This window comes from Ctenopharyngodon idella, chromosome 8 (genome assembly GCF_019924925.1).
Source record: "Ctenopharyngodon idella isolate HZGC_01 chromosome 8, HZGC01, whole genome shotgun sequence".
NCBI classification, from domain to species: Eukaryota; Metazoa; Chordata; class Actinopteri; order Cypriniformes; family Xenocyprididae; genus Ctenopharyngodon; species Ctenopharyngodon idella.
This window is the reverse complement of record NC_067227.1, coordinates 21,987,300-22,009,280: the sequence shown is the minus strand read 5'-3', so window position 1 is coordinate 22,009,280 and position 21,981 is coordinate 21,987,300. Positions and strand designations below refer to the sequence as shown.

The window sequence follows — 21,981 nt, the reverse complement described above, 5'->3', positions numbered from 1 at the left end:
TTTTTTTTTTGACTAAAAAGCTGTACTGAATACTGAAAAGCAGTAAAGTTTTGAGTTTTTACCCCAACAATTATATGTAAATATAAAAATTATGTGAATTCCCGTGATTGAGATTAATTTTTATTATATGAGAAGATTAAATATTATCACATTAAAAAAAAAAAAAAAAAAAAACATTAAAAAAAACCTATCTTCCACATTAACAACACTTTTTATCTTCTCAATAATAATATATAAACAGTATTCCCTTTATGAGACTATAAGGTCAATGAGTATTGATTACTGTCTCTTTTTTTCCTTGGGCAGTAATGTTGTAAATTAGGTTTGTTGTCAGCATTTCAAGGAACTTTAAAAAACAAAACTCTGAGAAAAATTCACTGGAGTAAAGTCATTGGAGATATTTTTTAAATTTCCAAAATACATTCACAAGTTGTTTAGGATAAAAGACTAAACTCTTCATCATAGGACAACAAAGGTCTTGTGCGATGAAAAATTATTAGCAACTATTTGCCAGAAGTGTCAAGATGACAAACTTTGCTTTAGATGATTTTGCAAACATATTAGAACAGACTACTGGATGTTGGTGAAATCCAAGTGGGTCATATAGAAAAAGCTTAGCCCCCTCCCTCCATTTATATAGTGGATTCTCTTTTAGAAAACGCCCTGATGAAGCCTGTGCATAGAAGACAAGGGCTGCATACTAAAGAGCTATAGAACTTAACAAAAACACATTATTCATCAGCCATTTTCTGTCTGTGGCATAGAAGTTGGGCGTTTAGACATGTGGACATCAAAAATATTAACCTAGTAACTTAGTGTTTCATCAATTGAACAGGACATGGAATAAATTTAAAGATAAAAAAACATAGACTACTAAATGTAGCATTTTCTGCAACAATTATGCAGTGGGCTTAATTTGATCTCATTTCAAGCTTATAGAATGCGACATATGAATCTGTGCACCAGGGTTATTATAGGTAACTAAAACTGAAACTAAAACCATTTATTTTTTGTTACTTGAAATAAACTTTAACATAAATTGTAAATTTTTTAAAAGTGTAAAAGAAATAAAAATTAAATTACAGCTAAAGACATTTAAAAAAAATAATTAAAAATGAACAAAACAAAATCACAACAAAATTACTAAAACTTTATATATATATATATATATATATATATATATATATATATACACACTCAGTGATACTAATAACACCGCTGTGCACAACACATAACAGATTGCAATCTGCCCTGTTATGTAAGAATATATTTGGGTTAGTGTTATAGGTCAAACACATTTACAAAACTGGATCGTTCTATTTTCCCTATTTTCTTTAAAATCTTGTGTATTTAGCATTATTTTAGAGCAACAGAAATTTTAAAAGTTACTAATCCTATTGTTCCATGCAAGGTGTTATGCTTTGGTAAATGGCCTGAGAAGTGAACCCTGAAGGGCTATTGAGTTTCAACACATAATACCAGATTTGCATTTCCTGAAGGAAAAACTAGTGCTACAAGACAGCAAAAGAAAAGAGTTAAAGTTTAGGTAAAATGATGCAGCTTTCCCACAGTCATGAAAAACCTGGAAATATGGCAGAATTTTAAAATTGTGATTTCCATGTCACGCAAATGATATTCAGAATATAGCCTATATTTTAAGAATATTTAGGCTATATACAAGATCTTTATATCACATGCCTGGCTTTCTGTCTGCTCTGACTCTGTGTGCTGGCTTTTAGATCCGATTTTGCGGAATTTCCTGGTAGGTTTATTAACGTGTATTCAATAAATTATTATTTTGATGTTGGAGTTTTATATCGCAAAGAGACACCAGCATAAAATATGTTTTGCGGCCGTTTTAAGTGTTTAACACAGAACCGGAAATCGTTTTGTTCTTGTTGTGACGCGTCGAGACGCGCGAGCTGTGAGGAGGAGCAGGTGATCAGTTACTATGGCAGTTCCCACTGCATTAACAGTAAATTATACTAGAATACAGACATTAACATCATATTTTCAGCACTGTTGGCGATCAAAACGATGGATTAACCTGAAAACAGTCAACCGGAGAAGCCCTTTTTGTCAGTCTCTAGAAAGGTTAGGACTGTATTTCCCCCCTGGTTCAGATAAACAAAGGCTGTATGCGTTTATAAGCAAAGCACGCGTGTTTTCTTACCGAGCAGCACATAATCCTGTTTTTTGAGCCTGTACCGGTATAGACATGGCATACAGGGCATATAGCCATTGTTCCCGAAGGTCGATTCATTCATCAAATACATTTCGTGCGTTTGGATATTCCGCCACCATGTGGGTGTCATAGACACTGTCAAAGGGATACTCAAGCAGGTTTTTAAATACATTGCAGATGCATTATAACGGTTTAGATTTAGTGGATACTTCTTCCATATGTCTAGCGCGGTGTATTGTTACATATATGTTATGTTTGTCACATAGATACGTTGCCACTGTGGTCTCAGGGACAGAACTTGCTCGGCAGATCCATAAAGAAATCCAGAGTGATATAACTAAACTAGTGGCCCAAGGCAACAGGAGACCTCATCTGAGTGTTATCCTGGTGGGAGATGATCACGCCAGCCACACTTATGTGAGAAACAAAACCCGAACGGCTTCGCAGCTTGGTGAGCAAAACACAAAGTTGTTGTGAGATGTGATTTTACGTTACAATATGAAGCATATTTTAACTAATGTCTTTTTCAAATGGTACTTGTTTAAAAGGCATGTCAAGCAGTACAATCTTCAGGCCATCATCAGTATCTCAGGAAGAGATGTTGGAATTGATCGACAAATTCAACAGAGACAAAAACATCAGTGGGTTGCTGGTCCAACTCCCTCTTCCAGGTATTATGTATAACTGCAAATGGTAAATAGTATTTCTGTAATTATTTGATGATTTTGCCTTACTGTGAAATGCTGTATTGTGAATATGAATAGGATCTTTACTGTATATGAATAGGATCTTTACTGTATTTAGTGAAACAAACAAAGGTGAAAGTGCTACAGTTATTTCCTTTGGTATAATAAAAACACAGCATGCTAAATTTATCTGGTTCATATTTGCAATTGTGAGGAATTTTTTGAATGTATCTCTGTCAGAGCACATCAACGAGAGAGCCATATGCAATGCTGTCGCCCCAGAAAAAGATGTCGATGGATTCCACATAGTAAACATTGGGAAACTCTGCTTGGACCAGAGGTGCATGGTGCCGGCCACAGCAGCAGCAGTGTGGGAAATCATCAGAAGAACGGGTCAGCTTTCAGAGAATTGAGAATCAAATTTTCTTCAAGATGTAAATACAGTCAGTTTCTCAGCCTTCTCATATTGCGTCCACAGCAGAGATGCCATTGGGATGTATATAATTACATTAGTTAGCAGCAGGTGTAACAACAGTATCTGATGTCAGTTTATATTACTTACACATTTGAAAACATTATTTTGCAATTGTATCTGTATTTTGATGGTTTTTCCATGCCATGGGGATTTGTGAAAGTAAGTTATTAATGTTTACTCAAATTCTATTGTCTTTTTTTTTGTTCAGGCATTGAAACAGTTGGAAGAAATGTGCTTGTAGTTGGACGCTCCAAGAATGTTGGAATGCCTATTGCAATGCTTCTGCATTCGGATAGAAACCATGAACGGCCAGGAGGTGAGATTAGTGTAATTTCCATTTTGTTTGTAGTTGCCTGCAGATAAACAGGTGTTTCTTTTATTTTTAATATTGTTTTCCTATGAGTATAAATAAATATATGTGCTGTGGACACACACTCTTGAACTGTAGTTGAAGTTGGAGTTTTGAAGTGCCAAGTAGCTTCCTACAATTCATATTCCGTTATACTTAGTCACCATTAAATCAAAATTGACAAGTTGGAACATTGCAGTAGTTATTATAAATGATTTATCCGTGCACATTAGTATTATTATTATTTAATTCATGTGCCCTCTTTAATCAAAATATCTTCCTCTGCCTCTTGCAACAACATGTCTGCATTTCTCTGATAATGTGTTTAATGGTGCAACCTGTCACTCACATGAGATCACAGCAATAGCAAACTCGGATGTATACGGCACAATAGGGTAGAAAAGACCATACCAACTTTCATTTCATGCCAACTTTAATGTTAACCTGATACACAATAATTTTTCTTGTTACAAGATTCATGAACTTTCAAGTTTAAGAAATTACACCAATAATTACATTTCCCGAATATAAGGAAACTATGTCAGAAAAAGCCCTAGATGTATCTTGCAATGAATTTTTTTCAAAGCTAGCCCTAGTGAAAAATATACTAAAATGTATTTGAAATACATTTATTTTATGCTAAGTATACTACAAATGAATTTACATATTTACGCACTTAATGTAAATACCCTGCAATTGTACTTATGGTATACTAAATTGGTATACTTAAAGTCTGCTAAATTGGAACAACTAATTTTGTACTTAATTATAATTTAGTTATCCAGAAATAGTGCTGAGGTCCAACTAAAGATACACTTGCCATCAAAGATGTTTCGCAGATCGTTTCACTAGATAAGACCCTTATTCCTCGGCTGGGATCATGTAGAGCCCTTTAAAGCTGAACTAAAACTGCAATTTGGAACTTCAACCCACTCAAAAAACTTAATTTCTTTTTGACTGAAGAAAGAAAAACATGAACATCTTGGATGACTGGTGGTGAGTAAATTATCAGGAAATTTTAATTCTGAAGTGAACTAATCCTTTAAGAATATTTGATTTTGCTAAAATGGAACTATTGCAAGTATACTTTAGGACTGATATTATACAGTGATCATACTATCCTCACTAATAGTGATATTAAAACACATTTTAAGCTTAATATTAAGAAATGTGCACTGTGCAATAAAGAAAGTTTAATTATAATATTACCAGTAGGTCAGTAAATATGTTAATGAATTTGTAGTATACTTAGTATGAAATAAATGTATTTTAAATACATTTTGGTATAGGTTTTTCACTAGGGAGATTTTATGACTAGACTGTACTATTGTTATTTATCAACAATGTTTTCAAAAGTACAAGTAGTTACTGCAAACTGATCATTCTGTGAAAAGCAAAATGGTCTGTTTTTATTTAGCTGTTTTTTCATTGCAACATCATTTCAAAAGGCACATTTTCAGAATTTCAATCAATAAACCAACAACCCAGTCACCTTGCTTGTTGAAGGGGAGTGAGATCCTTGCAAATTACAAATTCACAGAATGAACCCTGGATCTAGTCGCTGGTGATGCAGTCACATCATTGCTATCAAAAATAAATGTTGACATTTTACCTGTAACCTGTAATAACCTTCTCAACTACTGATAACTGTCTTTCATCCTTAAACATCTAGTTATATAATATATATATAAAATATATGGTAACACTTTACAATGAGGGGTCATTTGTTAACATTAGTATCTGTTAACAATTGTATCTGTTAATAGTTAATGCACCGTGAACTAATATGAACAAACATTTAAGAATTGTATTTTTTATTAACTAACAATAATAAAGGTTAATAAATACTGTAAAAAATATATTTCTCATAGTTAGTTCATGTTAACTAATGCACTAACTAATGAGACATTATTGTAAAGTGTTACCAAATATATAATAGGTGGTAGTATATTTTTATGTTTTAAAACCCATTTATACTTAACATGAAATGCCTATTGTTTTGAATTGTACTAAACAATGATTAAAAGTACTGCAAATGGTTAAAATGTTATACATATATATTTATACTTAGTTTTGAGTAGTTTTTTGCAAATAGTTTTTTCATTGAAAATGTTTGATATTGCATCACCACTTGCATTGGCATATCACCAAAAACATGGTCAATTCAGGTTTAAACTCAAGTGATGTTTAAAGTTTTGGCATTTTTTTTATAATGCTTCCTGGAATAAAGGAAAGGGAGAGACCGGATGCTTTGGATGCTTTTTTCTTTTATAATTGCTAGAAGGAAATAATTTATTTAGATATCAAAGATTAAGATTAGGTTTGTGCAAGATGATTTCAACAGGTGAAATGCAAGGCATGCTTAAATTGAGTTGTGAAATCAATCATTTTGATAGTAGGTTTGTGCTCTAACATGTAAGAAATTCCTTTCACAATGAGAGAAACAGCCCTGAATAAGATCTGCTTCCATTTTATGTGTGACTCACAGCCTTACAGTTAGAAAAATGAACTTGTGATTACCTGAAGAACTTTTTTTGCAAGAAAATGTGTCTAATGATGCGGTCCTGTGACAGTGATGAACATTGCATTATAATTAACATTCCTATCACTTGTAGTTATACAGCATATGTTTATTTAGTAAATTCCACAGAATGAAACCCGTAATTAGCCAAATTTAAAAGCTTTTGGTTTATGTGATGTACAGTTACACATTCTGGAAATTTCTGCTTTGGAATTTCTTAATCTTGCTGGTAGACAGAAACCACCCACCATTTACATTTTTTAAGAGAATATGTGGCATGAACCAAAAAATGTGAAGTGGTATGAATTTCCTGGTTCCTACACATAAATAAATGCTAATGAAATGTTTAAAACATACACTGGAAAAAATGTGTATGGCAGTCAGATTTTAGATCAGAACTACAGTATTAACTTTAAATACTATGAAAGTAGTATTTACCAATGAAATCTCCATGTAAAATAAAACATCTTTTATTAGGAAGATTTTTAGATTTTAAAGTGCCCCTATTATGCTTTTTCAAATATTACCTTTCATGCAGTATGTATGTAATATAGCTGTTTGTGAATGTAAGGTCTGCAAAGATTTAAAGATCAAAGTGCACGACAAATAAAGTTATCTCCTAAGTCTCCTAAGAAGAAGAATTGATTCTGAACTGCCGAAATGAGTCATCAGCAATTCCAGTCTCACTTCCTGTTACATACCTACATAACAATGTAACAAATTTGCATCTTCGTCGGCTTGTCAAGTCATGATGTAAGGAATGCTCACTCCGGGTCTATGAACACTATTTATTCATATTACACATTTAAGCTAAGCATTTAAAAACTTGTGCTCACAGCGTCCCAGGCAGAAATATTTTAATGATTTATAAAAGATGAATCACTATCTGGTAGGGATGCACCGATACCAAGCTCATGTACTTGTACTCGTAAAAATACCCCCGATACCAAAGACCGATACCTCACGTGACGTAACTGACAGAATTTTCCGTGCACAGAGACAGCGGCGGCGGCAGCAGCAGAAACAATGTCAGCCTCAGAGGTGTGGAAATACTTCAAAATTAATGATGACAACACACACATTGCGAACTGCATGCTTTCAATCACAATTCGTTATCGTTTAGTGAAGGCGGGATAGGCGGAATCGCGCTGAATGACACAGACCAGAAGCGCTCTCTCTCGCGTGCTCTCTCTCTCTTTCTTGCGCGCGATCCCAGTTCTCTCAGACAGCGCGCGATCAGTTCCCCTTGCGCCTGAATGGTCAAATGCACACATAGTTGTCAAAATGTCCATCGTGTGGAGTATCTCACGTAAATACAGTCGGTTATGGCTTAAATGGATGTAAACATTTAGGTGAAAACAGGATATGTATCAGTATCCATAGATTTGGTCTTAAAGGGACCGTAGCCTATATTTGTCATTAATGTTAATAAAACAACAAAATTTGTTAAATAAATGTATACATGGTAAATTAACCTACTGTATCTGAAAAACAAGTTTATTTAATTTGTATCTCTATAGTATTTGTTGTATTGTTTGTAATTTGTTAGTAAATTTCTTTTATATATATTGGTAATTATGCCCTTTGAAGGTTATTGGACACTGTGAAATTTTTGTTCTTTAAGTTTGTGACAAGCACATAAAAATTATTACTTTTTTCATTAGAGTAACAATGAAGAAGCTGTCCTACATTCATTAGTCTCACTGTGTAGCGCTTGGAAAACTGCAACATCACCAAAAAAAAAAAAAAGAGAGAGAGAGAGAGAAATTAATAAATGTGTAGGCATCGGTATTGGTATCAGCGAGTACTAGAAAAAAAGTATCGGTACTCGTACTCGGCCCTTAAAAATTGGTATCGGCGCATCCCTACTATCTGGCCATCTGGGATCTCGGTATGGAGAGAAAGGTTCAGTATTATAATTTTCCGGTAGTATTACATCACATATACACGAGTGTATATTAGAACCATTTGTTGTTTTCTTGGAGTATCTGGTAGAGTTTTTGGACCTGGAAGTGGTGATGCGTGAGTCAGACTTAACAAGCGGTTTGGCTGCCCGCGAACAATGTCTACTTTGACCCCCCCTCAAACACTTCAGTTGTAGCTGAGGCCTCGACATGTCGAGGAGAGGCTATTTTCAGCGCTGCGAATCCACTTTGCATGCACTTCAAAAGGATGAGGACGGAATTGTACTGGAATTGATATGGAAAAAACCTACGCCATTGCTACTGTTTATATTACTGTGTATCAAGCGCTGAGGAAGCCTCCAGAGCTAAAATTCAGATATGGAAATGGGTGTTTGGTTTCCGACATGCACTTTAAGTGGTCGAGGCTCGGCCATCTGACCAATCAGAGCATAGTAGGCTTGTGGAAAGGAAGCATTAAGAGAGAGGCTACGTTTACATTAATCCGGATACATTTGAAAACTCTCTGCCCTCACTAGCATTTTCCAAAACTTTCTCATCCACACAAACACGAAATTCACCTTACTGCTCATGCGTAAAACCTCATAAAAGCTTACTGAGATACATTCTTCTGGCAAGATCATTTTATTTAGCAAAATATCTCACCATTGATGCGTCCAGGTTGCTCTAAGTATATGTTTGGTCTAAAACGCAACTGCGCTCATGTTTTGCTGCAGGACAGCAGTTGCAAGTAAAGTTTCTGTCATCTTTGCAGGACTGTCATATGAAGAGTGTGCAAAGTAACATTTTAGCAGTAGCAATATAAAACATAGGCTACATATCTATCGGTTCAATATGTATCACTGCAATATCTCGTCCCGTCATGGCCGCCACACCAGAGTCTCGTCCCGTCCCGTCATGGCCGCCACTCCAGAGTCTCGTCCCATCATGGCTGCTACATCTGTGTCTTCGGACAAGATGGCCGCCACGCATGCGTCTTCGGACAAAATGGCTGCCATGCCTGTGTCTTCGGGCAAGATGCCCGCTACGCCTGTGTCTTCAGACAAGATGGACGTTAAGCCAGAGCCTCCAGCCATCACAGACACTACGCCAGAGTCTCCAGCCTTCTAGGGTGCCTCGCTTGAGTCTTCAGCCATCATGGACGCCACATCTGTGTTCCCGGTCGTCATGATCGCTGCACATGAAGACGTTAAGGCTTCCCTGGCCACCTGCTCTGCCTCTGTATGCAGGCCCTCTTCCACTTCATGGGCCTGGCCCTCCATCCCACACTCTGTTCCATCTCCGCTCTGCCTCCTTCCTGGACTGTTATAGTCTGAATCCCAAATGGCACCCTAAACGGTCTTCCTACGAGTCCGACTTTCATGACGGAACACCACTTTGACTGCCGGGTAAAGTCCTCTGCGTAGCTCGCAGACTTGCGGGCTCAGCTGAAGTGGCATTGAGGGCGCATAGCAGCTGCAAAGGGGGTGCTCGCGAGCACCCTTCTGAAATCTAAAATGATGAATGGGACACCATTTGTGCCATTTGGGATTCAGCCATAGTTAAGTTAGAAGCGTCTGGAAGCCACTCCTTAGGAGGGGGGGCTATTTCATGATCACCAGCTGGAGTGCCCTTGATAGCCACCAGAGGGCACTCCACCTCGGACTATTGCCTCACTATCATGGACTCCATTTCCCATAACCCACTTCCCGGACTAATCAGCCATGATTACATTCAGCTGTTGCTCATTTGCTTGTTAGTGTCTGCCTATGCCTGGTTCTTTCAGTCACTCTTATCTAGGTCTTGCATGTCTGCATTTACTGCATTTCTGAGCCTTTGTATCTTGTTTCTCCCATGTCATGGTTTTGTGGAATACCCTCTGAATAAATACTGCGTTTGGATCCTCAACCTTCAAGTCTCGACTCAGTTCATTGTGGTCACATGATTAAACGTGTCATCATTTTCAAATACCCCATTTTCACAGGCCACACTATAAATGGCCTTTTCAAATTTATCCACTTGGGAGTGCATTTTCAAAAAGCTCAGTTTTTGCAAGACAAAAATGCATCTCAGTGTGGACGGAAGGCCAAAACAGAGAGAAAACAAAAACGTATTAGTGTGGACAAGGCCAGAATCTTCGAGCGAACCGTTTTCAGTTTCTTTGAGAAATAAGGTGATGTGCAAGGTATATTATAATGAAAGTAAATTGTTTTTTGACCTTTGATGCATATAAATCTATTGTAGGACACCTCCAAAAAAAATTAGGAACCTTTAAAATAGCATTAGCATTAAGAATTTTATTAAACAGCATTAAGAAATTAATTAAAAGTGCAGGCCATTTTTTTTTTTTTTTCCACATTAAAGTGCCCCTACTACAGTACATTCGATTGATGAAATAATTCTGATGTGTATTATATCTCCCAGGTGATGCCACAGTTATCATGGCTCATAGATGCACTCCTCTACCACGACTGAAGGAACTTGCCAGTCTGGCTGACGTTGTGATTGCAGCTGCAGGTCAGGTTTTATGTAATATTATTACACGGCTGTCTAGAATACTTGATTCTTATTGGTCAATAGCAGCATTCTGCGGTTAAATATGTTTGTGTAATGACTGCTAAACTGTTTAATTTGTCAGTTTATTGTTACGTCCATGTATTTATTTATTTGGTAAGTAGCCATGTAATAATGTACAATAAGCCAGTCATTATCTCAAAATAAACGCCTTCAGGATAAGATAAGAACTGTACTTTGCTGGCGTTCATTTTGTAATAATGAGTAGCTGAATATATTATCCTTTACTAAGACTTTTGTTATGCAACATATTAAGTCAGATGTGCACTTAACTAATGAAGTTGGAATGAGTTTGAACATTGTCTGTATTTTATTCAAAAATATAGACAATGTATAAATTGTAATATTTTATTAAGATAATATTTTGTTCTTTAGATAATGTGTCTTTCTGAACAGCCTGTCTAAATTTGTAACAACAGGTGTGCCTCACTTAATAACGGCAGATATGGTAAAAGAGGGAGCTGCGGTTATTGATGTCGGCATCAACCGCATGCAGGACCCTGTCACTGGTAAACTTCGTCTTGTTGGAGATGTGGATTTTGAAGGTATTTGACACATGACTGCTTTAGAATTTGGTTCAGTTTTTTTTTTTTTTAGTATTTACTATTTACTATTATAGCATTAATATTTTAGTAATTTTATGTACTTTTGTGCTTTTGTTTTAATTAACTATTTTTTTTTATCTTTAATTTATAATTTTTTTCAGTTTTAGTCATTTTATTACTTCAAATTATTTTATTTCGGTTACAGTGTGTATAAAAAGTCTGCACACCCCTGATAAGACAGCTGTTTTTTGTTTTGTTTTGTTTTTTTGTGTAAAAAATGAAAAATAAGTCATATCAGAACTTTTGCACCTTTTAAAGGGGTCTTGATCTTTTGACATATAAGAGGTCATTGTACTATAAACATATCCTGTTTGTCACATTATTACATCATTGTTTGATGAAAGACCACCTCTGCAGAAGAAGATCAACGCCTACTTGCCTACTTCTACATCATTGCCTCTTTAGCCCCGCCCACTGATTTGCGCATGCCATGTAGTAGTAAATACGAGACAGACACAAACACAGGATTACTCCAGCAACAAAACCATAGAGATGCCTCTGAGGATTATAAGATGTTTTGAATGTGGAAAAACAGTCTTTGCATTGTCATCCTTGTGATCCTAACATTAAGAAAGTGTGGACAAACTTTTTTAACAGAGTTCTAGTCAGATCACGTCAGTAAGACACTATTAGAAAAAAGCTTATTACTTCTAAGTCATGATGTACAAAATCTTGATAACATTATAAATAGACCTCAGAGAACATTGGAAAAAAAAAAGAAAAAAGAAAAAAAATGCAGTTCATGACTATGATGATATGTATGCAATGCCACTGAACCAAAGTGTCACATTTTAGAGAAAAAAGATCAAAATAAAACTTACCTATCTGTATAAATGTGCACACCCTTATATAATTGTGTATATGGCTGTGTTCAGAATTAACTAATCATCAAACTTATGTGAAATAGTAAAAAAACCTGTCTTCACCTGAAGTGAAGGAAATGGGTGATTTGAACTTGACAACTGAATCATTAAAATTTTGTGAACAGTGAGTCAGATGATTTATTGAAAAGATCTGATTTAAAAGGATTTGTTCATAAATTGATCTTATGGTGGATGTCAAGATTTTCAGTGAATAAGAGAGAAAGGGTTTGAAATGACAGAATTTTGATTATTTTTGAGTGATTTATTCCTTTAAAATATGTATAATTCTCAGTGAACGTCAGTCAATGTATCTGATATCATTTCTCAATCTCTCTAGGCTCTGTTTTGAGCTCATTGTGTGTTCCTTGGCTACAGTATCCACTTAGCAACGCGATTTATAGTTTTTTTTCTCTTAGAAGTATAAAAGAAATACTTGGTTTGGGCAGTGTTATTTAAGACATGGTTTGTTTTTGTCTCTCTAATCAGCTGTGAAGGAGAAGGCTGGATTCATCACTCCCGTGCCTGGAGGAGTTGGCCCAATGACCATAGCCATGGTGATGAAAAACACAGTCACTGCTGCCAAAAATGCCCCAACATACTGAACAAACACAAAACCTGCCATTATAGGTGGACAAGATGCAAGCACTTCACAGTCTGGATATTTTAATTGGCACTATTTGGCCGTATCTTGATTATAAACGCAAGCCCCTGCAAGCTTCACCTACAACTTCCTTCCCTGCCCATCAGCAAGCTGTAACAGGCTCTTCTAGCTGGCTCGGCAGCCATGCATGTCTATGACAGTAACTACACCCTAATTCTTTTCTTACCTCTGGTATGATTAGAGGGATGCCTCCTCACTGATTCTAAGAAGCTGTTGCCTTTGCTACGGTGTTATTATTTTGTTGAAAAAAAGGCTAGAAAAATGGTTTATTGTGCAAGTGTAATATTCCCCCCCTGACAATGCATCAGTGAAGATGGAAGTCTTTTACTTACATCATCCTGACAGGAGAGTTTCGGTAGCACTTGATAGGCTGCTCAACAGGTGGCCTCATGGCAGGTTCATGGATGGTTCTCAGATATCCGACCGATAAATCTGTTGACAGTTATGGATACGGGAGGTATTAAGGGACATTAACACATTTTCTCAGGAAATTATTTTAATAATCAATGTCACTTGAATTCAGAACAAAAAAAAAAGCAAAAAATAACACAAGGATGCTGCTGTATTATATTTATTTATTCATTTACCTATTTATGTCATTATGTATACATATTGTTTACTATGCACAAACGTGTTTTTTGTTAAACTAGTTTTTGTATATATAGCTCGTATTTAACATTTTTATCGCCATAAAATATTTGATAATATTTATATTTTTTATTTATTAGTGTGATTTATGTTATCAAACAGTTTCGTTATCATTTTTGCATTTTGGGTCCTTTAACTGCCAATAAAAAAACAAAACCAAACAAACATTGAATTAAATATATCTGATGCTTCCCTATGAAATTTCATATGGTGGGCGTATATTTTGCCCTATAAAAAGGCTGTGAAACATGAAAATGAATTGAAAGTATTGTCAAAGTAATTTGTGCCACCTATGTGCTTCTTCTAAGTCTTCTTAAGTTATACAATATAATAACTTTGTATAAGGATCAGACCAGAAATTTAAGTCAAAATTCAGGAATGGCACACAAAAACCATGACGCTTGGCATCATTGACGTCAAACGTGACATGTCTTAACGTGTATAATTGAGAATGTGACTGAGATTTCTGAGATATGGGAAATTGTCTTCTTTTATAGTGCTTTTTATTTACCTTTTTTGAATGAAAGAGATCAAACTCAGATATTCTGACTAACATGAGGGTGAATAAATGACAGAATTTTCATTTTGTGTTTTGTGGGCTTTTGTGTAGCTAAAAATATGACTTCAGGAATCTTATACCTGTATGTGACCATAAAATACATGAGATTCTTATTGCGATTAAATAACTGCTCAAAATGTTGGTTGTGTACAGTGAGAAGCTGTGTATGAAACTGTATTCCTTAAGGAAACTATGGTTTCACTTTATTTCCATGGTCCACTTTAGACAGTCTACTAACTATAAGTAACTTTTTAATTACATGTCAACTAACCCTCAGAGTATTATTAGACTGTAATAGACTGTTATGTTAGGTGTTAAGGTTAGTAGAATAAGATGACATGTAGTTGCAAAGTTACTTATAGTCAGTAGAATGACTGTTGGGGACCATCAAAATAAAGAGTTGGTAGATATTAAGCAGACAGTCTACTAATACTCTAATGAAAGTTAGTTGACATGTAGTTGCAAAGTTACTTGTAGTTAGTAGAATGTCTAAAGTGGACCATCAAAAGAAAGTGTTACTGAAACTGTTTATGTACCCTGGAAAGTTTAGGGATAATTGACCCAAAAATGACAATTCTGTCATGATTTACTCACACTCATGTTATTTTAAACACACACACACACGTGTATATATATATATATATATATATATATATATATATATATATATATATATATATATATAAGCATGATTATCAAGCATGTAATCACTTGGGTAATAAATGGAAAAGACCATTTACAGCCAATACAGTCAGTTTACTAAGGAAATACATGGTTTTTAAAGGTTTTTTTCGCCTTTGTAACAGTTAAAGTGCTAGCTATGGCCCAATGTCCATCAAAGTTTCTAAGCTTCTTTTGAATCATGTGATGCATGTGCACACCCAATTGTGTGAACTTCTACACAAATCAGCTAGGAAGAGGGCCATTTTCAGCCATTTCATGGGATTTGCCATGGAAATACAGCATTTTTACACCTTTTTAACAGTTAAAGCCCCACCTATGGGCCGATCTGCACAAACGTTTGCATGTTTCTTAATCATTTGCCGCATGTACTCACCAAATCTTGCGAAGTTCTGAGTTTTCGTTTAGGAATGATAGGCTTTTGGGTAGATTTGGCAACATTTTCTAAATAACCCCACTATAGCTATCCAAAGGCCAAAGTTTAACTTTTTTTGATAATTATAGACCAATAGAGTCCTGAGAATTGTGCCACAGTGTTTTTTATCGAGGTTGAATCAAAAATCTAGGATAGTTCACCAAAGTTGGTTTTTGAAATAATGTCCAATATTTAACGAACGATTCGATGGACAGTGACGGTCCTAAAGGCAAAGTTGCTCAAGGAGGAGTTCTAGCATGTGGTATGAACATCGTGGGTGTGTGCGAAAAATTTCATGATATAAAATCTGAAGGTGGCCTCCGGTGGCTGATTTCTTTCAAATTTTTCACAGGCCTCTAGGGCTGTGAGTCAAACAGGCCCAGCAAGTTTTGTTCCGATTGGCCTCCGTTATCCTTGTCTGATAGCTGCTCAAATTTCATTTTTTCAAGATATGCAAATGTCCTCAAAGGCAGTCTTGGCACCTTGGACAAAGACACCGCATGCCAATCAATCAGACTTACTGTTGCGTAGTTATAGCCAGTTTTTTCCATGCTATAGCGCCACCAAGTGACCAGTCGCCGCATCCTTTTTCACGCGACCACAGAATGAGCTCTATATTTGTGCCGAGTTTGGTGAAAATATATCAGTCCATTCACGAGTTATAGCCATTTTAATAAAAGTGGCTCTGCCCACTTCAAATGTTTTGGTAGGCCCTAAGAGACCGTGAATCGAAATTTCAACTTTTTTTTTTTTTTTATAATTATTTACAGTCAGACTCCAGAGAATCTTGCTGCACTAATTTTGGTTTCGATCGAGCCAAAACCCATTTTTCAAAAAAAATCCAAAACACCTGAAAGTTTCGCTAGGGCAATGATCGTATCCGCATGCAAGCCAAGGATTCCAAAAATATAAAACACTTGAGCCTGCGGCTTACGGTTTAGGGGTTATGAGCGATTTCGCACTTTCACTGCTTTAGCGCCCAGTCAGGCCGATCTGGGCGAGCCTCGGTGAAGCCCTCAAAGTTTCAAGTCTCTATGGCCCTGTCCCAAATGGCACACTTCATGTGCACTTTCGGTCTTGTAGACTTACAATGGCCGTAGGGTGTCCCATTCGTCATTTAAGCTTAAAGAAGGGTGCTCGTGAGCTCCCCCTTTGCGGCTGCTATGCGCCCTCGATGCGAAATTCAGCTGAGCCCGCAAGACTGCGAGCTACGCAGAGGACTTCTACCCAGCAGTCAAAGCGGCATTACGTCGTGAAAGTGCGGACGTGAATGCTGATCCTTTGAAATTTTAACAATTACAATAGGGTTGTACATAAAACTTAAAAGAAGTTTTTTTTTTCTTTTTGTCCACACAATCGAAGCCAATGACAAAAACGGTTTGGTTACCAACATCCTTCAAAATATTTTCTTCTGTGTTCCTCAGAAGAAAGAACCTTTGGATCAACATAAGGGTGAGTAAATTATGATAGAATTTTAATTTTTGGGTGAAATATATCTTTAAAGTGTAACCCGAAAGATGAACATTAGGGTGAACATGTTTTTGGAAAACATTGCGATGGATAATGTACTATCAATGACAGAGGTCCAACATATTAGCCTAAATCCTCATCTGATTATAGATTTTTTTTTTTTTAAATAGAAGTTGGGAAATAGCTACCATAGAACATCTCTGCAGATCATTTAGAATCATGGCCTATTTGATATTCAACATCCAATTTGCTGGTGAGATTATTGAAGTTACTCTTGAAATGGATCTTCCAAAATAATTAAAATATTTGTTTTATCATTGCTAAATTGTGTCCTCCCACATAAATGCTTTAAAATAATAAATGACTGATTCTCAGTTTTTTTTTGTGTGTGTTTGTTTTTTTTTTTCCAATGTTCCAAGGGTCTGTTATTAGACTTTTCTTTAATATTTTTTGTGCCAATAAGCAGCTATGTCAAGAATCTGTTTTTACAGCTGCTGGCAAATACTTTGGTCACTGAAAGAAAAGAAAAAAAAACATGGGGGCAAAAACACGTCTGTGCATGCTGCTGGCCTGTGGACCAGGAAGTGATGCGGCACATTATACAGGTATGGCTAAAAGACTGTGACGCACAAAAGGAGAAGGATGATATAAATTGTGAGGAAAAACCACATTCATCCAGACAGCAGCAGAAGTTTGACGAAAGCCGAGCAGACCCAGAATCTCCAGTCGAATCTGTACTTGTGGCCACAGCATGACACAGGTGGATAAAAGGGGTTTGCATTATCAGGGTGAGTCCTAATATACTTTTCATAACACGAGGAGCTTCAAACACATGTATTTTCTACTTTAAAGACAATAAAGGTGATATATATCGTTACTTCAATGTATTCTTAAAACTCCATCAGTACTTGGATTGATGGTGTTAGTCCTCTTCTCTGGATTTGGAGATACTAAGGAGGAGTTAGATGATGTGCTCCAATACAACACAACATATGATGGTAAGTACCCCTAAAAAAGATATATATATACACACACACTACCAGTCAAAAGTTTGGAAACATTACTATTTTTAATGTTTTTGAACAAAGTCTCTTATGCTCATTAAGGCTGCATTTATTTATTTATTTTTGTTTTAAAGAAATTAATACTTTTATTCAGCACGGATGTGTTAAATTGATAAAAAGTGATAGTAAAGATTTATATTGTTAGAAAAGATTTATATTTTGGATAAATGCTGTTCTTTTTAACCTTTTATTCATCAATGAATCCTGAAAAAAGTATCACAGGTTCCAAAAAAATATTAAGCAGCACAACTGTTTTCAACATTGATAATAACTGAGTATCAAATCATCATATTAGAATGATTTTTGAAGGATCATGTGACACTGAAGACTGGAGTAATGATGCTGAAAATTCAGCTTTGCATCACAGAAATAAATTATATTTTAAAGTATATTAAAATAGAAAACCATAATTTTAAATTGTAATAATATTTCACAATATTATTGTTTTTTCTGTATTTATTATGAAATAAATGCAGCCTTAATGAGCATAAGAGACTTAAAAAAAAAATAGTAATGTTTCCAAACTTTTGACTGGTAGTGTATATATATATATATTGTTTTTGAAAGATGTCCCAAGTAAAAACAGTAATATTATTAAAAGACCTGTTTTGTATATTTATTCCTTGTAGTCTATTTTAATATTTCAGGTGCTAAGTTGGTCCAAAGACTGTTATTTAATTTGTTATCAGCACTTTGTAGTGTATGAAATGAGCAAACGTCATTTTTAACGTGCATTGTGCTAAGAATGCAGGTTCTTTGGCATGTGGACACAAGTCTGAATACCAATCAGTTAAACTGACAATCCTTAACGTTTATCCAGTAAAACTGTCTGGGTGTGTGTGTGTGTGTGTCTATCAGGAGGTAGTGGAGAGCAACCACGGGTTTTGGCTATTCAAAGGCCCTGTGGTCCAGAACATGAAGGATTCTGTTTCAATGGTGTGTGTTCCTACTCCACTGAACTGAAAATCCCCATCTGCAGGTGAGACCAGCCACTAAAAACAATTCACCTATAAAATTAAAGACCACATCAGTTTGAACCCGATGAACCCTCGATTTTCTGGTTCATGTTTGTTTGATTAGCAAACTAGCAAGTTGGGTTGTGGCTGTGATGTAAATAAAGCTTTGTAGATATTTACAAAATGGGATGTTCCTTTGGATATGTCCCACCCAAATTTTCTGTTTTACTAGTAATCAACATACTCCGTAAAAAAAAAATCGAAGATGTTAACAAAGCAGATTATTGAAGAATAAAGAAAATACTATTTCAGTGTTAACTACCATTTCTTTTTAATTGTTTGTGAAATTTACCAGCAATTTCTCAGTGAAAACGGTTTCAACGCCTTTTTTTAGTGTACGGTCAACAAGCCATACTGTTCAAAATTATGGATTCCTACATCCCGAGACCTCCCTGACAAACATAATTTCCACTGTCTTTAGGTGCAACCAGTTGTACAGTGGTGTGCGCTGTGAACATTTAGTTTTGGAATCCTATCACATTTCTAGTCCTGAAGAAGTCATTGGAATTAGCTGTGGTGTAACTTTATTACTGGCGTCCATCATTGGACTGATGTACTTCTGCTTACAGAAAAGGTAAAATCCGGAATACAGCATTTTGTTTATTGATTTAATTATTTTATGTAATTATTTATACTGCGATTTTATAACGTAACTAAAATCAAAGATTATAGAAGCATTCATTGTATGTGTGATTAAATATTATTTTCTTGTACCTCACAGGTGCCGGAAGTCGTCACTACCCTACAAAAACTATGGCTCTGAGAACTCTGTTTAATTTATTTAGCTAGATATAATTTATGCTCCTAAATTTAGGAGCAAGAAAGGAAGAAGAACATCAAGTCAGACTCCTCAAGCAAGACAGACCGGTCTATGGCGTAGATGCACAACGCCCTCTAGAGGACAGAGCGAGAATGGCAAATAAACACTTTGTGACTGTTCTCCAGGATGACACATTAATGTAATAAATTACAATAGCAATCACATTTGGAAAATGCAGGTTGTTCAACAAAGTAGTTTTATATTAATTACATGTTTCTTAGTGCTACTCGATACTTGTAATTATAGCATGGGCACTGTAAAGTGTGAACATGAGCATGTACTTTTATTTAAAATGGTCAAAAGAAAAAAACCGCATGTACAACTATCAATCAGATGAATTTCTGTTTATTGTAAGCAAATGTCATATGCTGCCTCAGTAATGAATGTACTGTGCAAGTGCACATGGTATTTATTGCACAATTATAAACATATGATAATGCTAAATAATACCTAAACTGTAGTAATGTATTTGTATATTTATTTATTGAAAGATTTGTATAAAATTTGCACCTAAATTAAAAAAATATAAATGTCTTTTGTTTGAAATTACTGTTGCATTATTTCAGAGATGTGAACTTTACGATCTCATTGTTCACTTTAAACTCAAAAGTTGGGATTATAGAGATTTTTCCTTAGGAAAAAAAATGAAAATAATTTCAAAATAATCAGGATGCTTGACTTGGCAAGCACCCCTAATAATGACATTTGAAACAAGTATTTTTCATTTATTGATTTAATAGAGAAAGCCAAAGTAAAGTGTTGGTACACTAAACAGTGTTCAAACAGAAACCTTTAATTTCTGTTTTCATAAAACAGTGTGTACAGGAAAAAACACTAATTTGGTATGAACAGATGTTTTAAATCTAATTTGGCCAATCTGGTTGACCAGCAAAGTACTGAATATTCCAGTTGTAGCATTCTGGAAGGCATTGTACTTGAAGTCCAGACAGAAATGAAACACTCAGTAAAAAGTTGTAGACTGCATTAGAGAAGCATTCTAATAGGAAATGAAGCCGTCTGTCCAGCTAAGCATTCAGAAAACCTTCTGATGATCTAGTGTTGTAGGATGAGTTGATATTTGCCCCACCAGCTGTAAAACATAAGATTATTACATTAAAAGTTCAGACAATATGCTCCAGAAATCAACATGCAGTGCATTGACATTCAACTCACTCCTCCCTCTTCTCAAAAGGGTGTTGAAAACATCTGTAAGAGTCGTTCTGTTGGAAGAACTGTAGGATTGGGCTCCAGAGCGTGAACTCTATGAAAGGAAAGATGGCACTGTGTTTTCATAAATGTTTTAGCATGAAAAAACTGAATGAAACAAATGAGGAAAATGTGTTTACGTGTGTGACACGGGATCCAGTCAGTCTAGTGATACTCAATCTTGTTTTAAGTGCCTGCCGAACCTGTTGGGAATAAATAAACAAGTGTCTCAGACAACAAATACCTAGAACTTGCAATGTCAAGCACAGCTCATGAAGCTAGAAACTCAGCTCTTACCTTCTTTTCCATCAGTGTTCCAAGGACCAATATTAAGAAGCCCTGAAATGAGTGAACAGTCCATATGAGTTAGTTGTCATTGTTTATTTCTGATAATCTGTAATAATGTGAAATGAATGAATCTTTAAAGGAATATTCCAGGTTCAGTACAAGTAAAGCTTCATTAAAAACATTTGTGGCATTATGGTGAATTCATTAAAGTTGCAATGAAATGGAAGTACTGACAGATCTTTTCTTCTGTATTGTGACATATGAGTGTAATGAATTATGAAAAAAAAAAATATATAGTGTGAGGACTTGGTTCAATCCATCAGTTGTTGATTGGATGGAGCTTGTAGTCAATTGTAAAAAGGGGAGGGGTTTAAGGGGAGGGGGAGGGGTTTAAGGGGAGGGGAGGGGTTTAAGTATCAGGACATAATAAAAAAAATCATCTGGTCCTTTGCAACCTCAGATAAACAACAATGCACACTGTCATTATTTATTTACTAAAAACAAGGCCAAATGGAGAAGCCATGGGTGATAAACTAAGTACACCATTACTGCTTCCATAAGAGTGTAAGTATCAGTCAGGCGCTGCTAATCAAATGCCCTTGATTAATTGATCATTGCCGGTCTGGAGCATTCAGGTGTGTGTTAGCAAAATGCCAAGGAGGACAGAGATCAGCAATGATCTTAGAGAAGCAATTGTTGCTGCCCATCAATCTTGGAAGGGTTACAAGGCCATTTTCAAACAATTTGAAGTCTATCATTCTACAGTGAGAAAGATTATTCAAGACAGTTGCTGATCTTCCCAGGAGTTGATGTCCCAGCAAATTCACCCCAAGGTCAGACCATGCAATGCTCAAAGAAATAGCAAAAAAAAAAACCCAAGAACTATACCTCAGACTCTACAGGCCCCAGTTAGACCAAAGTGGAGATGTTTGCCTATAATGCACAGCACCACATTTGGTGAAAACCAAACACAGCATATCAGCAAAAACACCTC

General features: G+C 35.7%; 3 protein-coding genes across 54 annotated transcripts in view; 2 read left to right on the top strand and 1 right to left on the bottom strand.

Annotated features, from left to right (window-relative positions):
• Positions 1-1,658: 1,658 nt before the first annotated feature.
• mthfd2l (methylenetetrahydrofolate dehydrogenase (NADP+ dependent) 2 like) lies at positions 1,659-14,294 on the top strand. 3 transcript variants are annotated; one of them, XM_051903082.1, is made up of 8 exons: positions 1,659-1,762; positions 2,452-2,636; positions 2,734-2,856; positions 3,112-3,264; positions 3,555-3,662; positions 10,542-10,634; positions 11,111-11,236; positions 12,646-14,286. In XM_051903082.1, the coding sequence occupies exons 3-8, from the start codon at positions 2,736-2,738 to the stop codon at positions 12,759-12,761; spliced, it is 717 nt and encodes a 238-aa protein (XP_051759042.1). In that variant the 5' UTR covers positions 1,659-1,762; positions 2,452-2,636; positions 2,734-2,735; the 3' UTR covers positions 12,762-14,286. The 3 variants fall into 3 exon arrangements, with proteins under 3 accessions (XP_051759042.1, XP_051759040.1, XP_051759041.1); XM_051903080.1 differs by lacking the exon at positions 1,659-1,762 and adding an exon at positions 1,849-2,094 and having other exon boundaries at positions 12,646-14,289; XM_051903081.1 differs by lacking the exons at positions 1,659-1,762; positions 2,452-2,636; positions 2,734-2,856 and having other exon boundaries at positions 2,885-3,264; positions 12,646-14,294.
• Positions 14,295-17,196: 2,902 nt separating this feature from the next.
• epgn (epithelial mitogen homolog (mouse)) lies at positions 17,197-20,027 on the top strand. Its single transcript, XM_051903083.1, has 5 exons — positions 17,197-17,381; positions 17,499-17,591; positions 18,516-18,636; positions 19,095-19,247; positions 19,395-20,027. The coding sequence occupies exons 1-5, from the start codon at positions 17,345-17,347 to the stop codon at positions 19,447-19,449; spliced, it is 459 nt and encodes a 152-aa protein (XP_051759043.1). The 5' UTR covers positions 17,197-17,344; the 3' UTR covers positions 19,450-20,027.
• Positions 20,028-20,191: 164 nt separating this feature from the next.
• Positions 20,192-21,981, bottom strand: part of LOC127517431 (uncharacterized) — a 44,722-nt gene continuing 42,932 nt past the window's right edge. For all 50 annotated transcript variants that reach the window (XM_051903078.1, XM_051903077.1, XM_051903049.1 and 47 more), the window contains 4 exons: positions 20,997-21,038; positions 20,840-20,902; positions 20,667-20,754; positions 20,192-20,583 (listed from right to left, as the gene is read on the bottom strand). In XM_051903078.1, coding sequence (XP_051759038.1) covers positions 20,519-20,583; positions 20,667-20,754; positions 20,840-20,902; positions 20,997-21,038 — 258 coding nt within the window. In that variant the 3' untranslated portion in view covers positions 20,192-20,518. The remainder of the gene's footprint in view (positions 20,584-20,666; positions 20,755-20,839; positions 20,903-20,996; positions 21,039-21,981) is intronic.

Bases quoted from the DNA above. Each gene is read 5' to 3' on its own strand.
- mthfd2l (XM_051903080.1), top strand. From the start codon at position 1,952: ATGGCAGTTCCCACTGCATTAACAGTAAATTATACTAGAATACAGACA. The intron at 3,265-3,554 runs GTCAGCTTTCAG...TTTTTTGTTCAG, and splicing joins GGAAATCATCAGAAGAACGG to GCATTGAAACAGTTGGAAGA. The intron at 10,635-11,110 runs GTCAGGTTTTAT...TTGTAACAACAG, and splicing joins CGTTGTGATTGCAGCTGCAG to GTGTGCCTCACTTAATAACG.
- epgn (XM_051903083.1), top strand. From the start codon at position 17,345: ATGACACAGGTGGATAAAAGGGGTTTGCATTATCAGG. The intron at 17,382-17,498 runs GTGAGTCCTAAT...AAACTCCATCAG, and splicing joins AAGGGGTTTGCATTATCAGG to TACTTGGATTGATGGTGTTA. The intron at 19,248-19,394 runs GTAAAATCCGGA...TGTACCTCACAG, and splicing joins TACTTCTGCTTACAGAAAAG to GTGCCGGAAGTCGTCACTAC.